Here is a 4,848-nt window from a genome sequence, read left to right as displayed (position 1 = left end):
GTTACTAGGATGTTCAAAAGTATTGCAGAACGTATATCAGTTTGGCCTCCATTCATACGTAATATCCATGTCTATGGGTTTGCCCCTCCTATCAACTACTGTCATCTTTGCTGGTAAAGTACTTTTAGGATGCACTTCAATGCTTATCCTAGCATATGTGATGTGTTCTCTTTCATCCGTTATTGGGTCCATATATAATGGTTTCCCCAAGAGACTAGCGAAATGGCTAAGTGCTTCTGCGTTATACATATGAGCTGGAATGTTCCTTAATTTGAACTAAATTTGAGCTGTTTTCTTCGATTTGCTAAGTAGGTTCATACATTCAGACCATTTTTCTAGCTTCATACAGTTTGACCCAACATATGTGTGTCCCAGCTTCAGAATATTTTCTAGATTTATTCCCTGTTTGAATTTCAAAAATAGAGATCATGGATATTTGTTGATACATTTTTCAGTCCCATATGCTCCCATTGTTTTAGCAAAACATCCTTAGTGACGGGGAAAGATACACGATTCATACATATGTAGTTCCCAACAACTACATTTTCTCATTCTTTAATGCATTTTTCCTCCACTTCAACAAGTAATTTAAACTCAAAAGGGGATTTAAGAATCATAACTTTTGGTTTAAAATCTCCCAAGTATGTTTTGCCTTTATATTTCTCCCTATCTTCATATTTTTGTCATGCATTTCTCTTCTAGACTTCATTAACTTTCCAACTGAAATTACTTCTGATATTATAAGTCTTGGTTTTTGGGTACTTCATAAGTTCCCTCATTATTTCTACATATCAACTAACTATCTTCTTATATTCCTCTTGTTTTAATAAATTCAAATCCTGAAGATAATGAATATTGAGTTGGATAGTGGTTTGCTGTGTTTTTTTACTTCTTGAGCATAATCTCTCATTTATTAAAATTTTAAATTTATAATAATAAAATTTTACGTGTATAAATAATTTTGATTTTACGATTTTACCTTTTTTTTTATTGATAAGTTGTTTTTATTGATGAATAAGAGTAAACAATGGATAATGGCCCAATTATTTGGGTCGAGCTTATAATTACATCTCCCACCCATATAAAAGTGTTTATTTACTTAATTGTCATATAATAACACTCATTTAATTTTATATAAATATAAGTTTTTAAGATAGAAGCTTGTTAACTCAAAAGGATATGATCACTATGTGTGTTCTAAGATATTTAACATCAAATTAAGAATTTTGAGAATTCCTCAAGACAGCCCATTAAATAAAATAAAAAAGATATTTCTAGTATTTTATAATTAATAAAGATTTAGCTTAGTGGTTTAATGTGAAAATTTAGGTTTATCCTTTAGTCATGAGTTCCAACCTTAATAAAACATATTTTTTATTTTATTTTTTTAGTTGTCAAAATTAACGTTTTTTTAGGCTGGGGCAGCTTAAAAGTCGGGGCCAATTTTGCTAAAACTGAAAATTAGGGGGAGAAAATGGATAAAATCTATTCATTTTACACCATGCATACTAAATCCAAATTATATGTAATCCAAATCATTGTATTAATAGATTGAATTTGATATTGTTCAGAATAGTTGAATTTAACATTTTTTTCATACTTCATATATTTTTTTTTATTGCTAAATAATATTTATCTCACTATTTTTTATAATTTTATAAATCCCTAGAATCAACCCAAAAAAATATTATTGTTAAACTTTTTAATAATTATACTTTTTTTTTTTGTTATAGTTAATATTTTTTTATTTATATTAATTATACATCAAGGATCTAAATTTCTAAATGGACACGTGACAAGCGCAATTGGAAAGACTCTGTAGTACAAGAGTACGTTGTTGCAGTATATATTTATATGTCTTAGCTGCAAAAATGATATATTAATCTGTCTTAGCTGCAAGAAGATCCAAATAACTGTCTCCGCTGTGTTGAACTTCTTTTTGCTCTATGCCGCCTTCGTCCAAAACCAAGCAATTTCTCTCCATCATAGGTATGAGTTTCAAGCTTTACCTAATTCTTTCTTCATTTCATCATCTCTCTTTATAGTTCTTTCTTTTAGTAACTAGAATGCCTGAATTCTTGTTCTTGGATAAATATTTCAACCAATATTCAAGACCCTTTTCTTTTCAGTTCTTTTGTACTGATCAAAGATTCATTTTTCCCCATAGAGATGAAGATTATTAATTCAGAGCAGCAGACTGATGATGATGAAGAAGAACAAGAAGAAGATGATACTAGAAGAAGAAGATTAATGATGCAAGAGGCTAATTCCATTTCTATCCCAAACCAATTTTCAAATCAAAACCCTTATCTTCATCCTTCTTATTATTCCAATCCGCCTAGACAATATACAAATTACGGTCCTTCTCCAATAATTCCCAGAAATTTTCCTGTTCCATCTTTCTATCAAGAACCACTTATTAACTACAACAGATCATACCCATGTAATAATAATCAATTCAACAACACGATTCGTTCAAATACAGTAACTCCCCATCGATATCACAATGCTGCTAACTGGAATTATCATCAGCAACCTTATAATGTCTATCCAGCAGTGCAAAAATTCAGGAAACCATTTCGTGGGCATAGAGGAACAAGATACTTTCATCCATTTCATACAAGGACCCGAAATCATGTGAGGCAATTTGGTTCACAAAGTAACAACAATAATCCATTAATGATTCTTCCTTCTACATGTCAGCAGCTACGTGGTTCTGGTAACAATGATTCTTCTGTATTTTAAGTTGTAACTGTTAAAAGAGTTGGCATTTCATTCATGGCATACATATTCTTTGATTGACCCATTTTGTTATGAAATACCCATATAATATTAGCTTTCAATTGAAACAGGAAACTGCAATCCAACTAGTTCTAGACCGAACCAAAATAGTGGTTATGCAATTGACCCATCTGGATGTATGCAGTTCGACTCACTAACTATTAGCAATAATGAATTACTTGATTTTGGTAAGAATTTGCATAGTCTCATGCCATTTGAACTGTCATTCCAACTGTATTTTGTAACTGTTAAAAGAGTTGGCATTTCTTTAGTTGCATAAGTTTATTTCATTCTATTGCCAGCAGATGGTATTTTTATCAGAAATATTGTTATCTGCAGCTCAATCATCAATATGGAATGATGATTATGATATTTATCCTTTTCATCATTATACAGAGCATAACAATATGGATTTGTTTATTTAAAGAACTCAACTTTATTACTTAAAAATGTATTAACTATTGCAGAATTCGATGAGAATTCACTTGAAATTGGACAAAAATGCAAAATATGCAAAGAAGATCTCTCAGTTGGTGATCCTGATCATCTGTATAACCTTCCAGAGACAACAGTTCTACCATGTCAACATGCATTTCATATGAGATGTTTGCAATTTCATACTCATCCTGCAGCAGATTTAATTCAACCTCCTTGTCCTTTCTGCCCCAAGACTTGTCATGGAATTCAAACAGATTAGGTTTAATCGAATTTTACTATAAGGAATTCATTTTGTTGTTATTTTTGGCCTAAATGATCTGTTTTATTGAAACATTTGATCATGAACAATTATAGTTTTGTTTTATGGAGATTATTTGTGTCCTTTCTAATAATTGTGGGCATAACGAGAAAATTTGAAAAAAAACAAGTATATAAAAGTAAAGTTTTACCATTTTTTTAATAATTAGATAAAAAAACAATGAATTATATTAAATTTTTTTAAGAAATTAAGGTTAATGTCATATTTCTACCGAAGAAAAGAAAAAGTTTTTTTTTTCGGGGTGGACTTCAGCCCACCCGAGCCCCTACATAGATTCGTTACTGTGAACTAAGACAAACAAAAAGACAAAAGGTCCACCCGAGCCCCTACATAGATTCGTCACTGTGAACTAAGACAAACAAAAAGAAAAAATGTCAAAAATGACGAGAAAAGAAGGAGCTCAAATGATCTATTTTATTAAAACATTTGACCATGATTAATTACAGTTTTGTTTTATGGAGATTATTTGTGTCCTATCTAAAATTGTAAGCTTTTTGAGTGCTTACCTCACTAGCCACATATATTAATAAATAAAAATTGCTAGAAGGTAAAGTTACACTCTCCTTTCTTTTCTCTTTAATTCGCGACTAGGCCAACAACACATTTTTCAAGAGATAGAAATGTTGATGTGTGCTTAGCAAAAAAAAATTAGAAAATATAAAATATGTGATCCAACAAACACGGCATCTCTTCTAGCTGCTTAGCGAAAAAAAGATGTGTATATCTCTAACATTCTTGAGTTTGTATGGTTAATTTGGTTGAATTAAAATATCTCCTTAATTTTGGTCATAAACCATCCACAGATGTTATTTTAACGTCGCTTTGATCAAATACTGCGGAAACAACTGGACCAATTCTCATTTGGTTTGAATGAGTTTTTGCTTGATCTCTTTTTTCTTTAACTATTTCGCGTGACTGGGAACGCAGAAGAGTCTAAGAACTAATTTGATAGACTAGAATTATATGATACCATCCCAATTTACCTTATTAAAAGTCTCACTTTAAACATTTCTCTATTGAGCTCATGTTACTTTTAAACAAGTATCTTCTACCGACCTATTATATCATCACTTCACAACTAACCATCTCATTATTAATCTCTAATGTCCGTACTTCGAGTTTTTTTTTTATCCGGCCTTTTGACCTTCACTTTTATTAATTTTGTATCCTCACTTCGAATATTTTGTACCCTACCTCTTTAGCTTTCGGTCAAACCAATTATAAATCTTTAAATCTCCTTAATTTTGATCGTACACCATCATCTATTTTAGAAAAGATCATCTCAATTCACATCATTAAAAGTCCATCAT

The 4,848-nt window shown here is 30.7% G+C and overlaps 1 protein-coding gene across 2 annotated transcripts; it reads left to right on the top strand.

The window, feature by feature from the left end:
• Positions 1-1,870: 1,870 nt before the first annotated feature.
• On the top strand, positions 1,871-3,598 carry LOC124933065. Of its 2 annotated transcripts, XM_047473791.1 has the most exons (4): positions 1,871-1,989; positions 2,168-2,719; positions 2,853-2,969; positions 3,249-3,598. In XM_047473791.1, exons 1-4 carry the CDS (start codon positions 1,947-1,949, stop codon positions 3,476-3,478), a joined length of 942 nt encoding a protein of 313 aa, XP_047329747.1. In that variant the 5' UTR covers positions 1,871-1,946; the 3' UTR covers positions 3,479-3,598. The 2 variants fall into 2 exon arrangements, with proteins under 2 accessions (XP_047329747.1, XP_047329748.1); XM_047473792.1 differs by lacking the exon at positions 2,853-2,969.
• Positions 3,599-4,848: the final 1,250 nt, after the last annotated feature.

This window comes from Impatiens glandulifera, chromosome 3 (genome assembly GCF_907164915.1).
Source record: "Impatiens glandulifera chromosome 3, dImpGla2.1, whole genome shotgun sequence".
NCBI lineage: Eukaryota > Viridiplantae > Streptophyta > Magnoliopsida > Ericales > Balsaminaceae > Impatiens > Impatiens glandulifera.
Note: the sequence above shows the minus strand (reverse complement) of the source record. Positions and strands in the feature narration are given on the sequence as shown.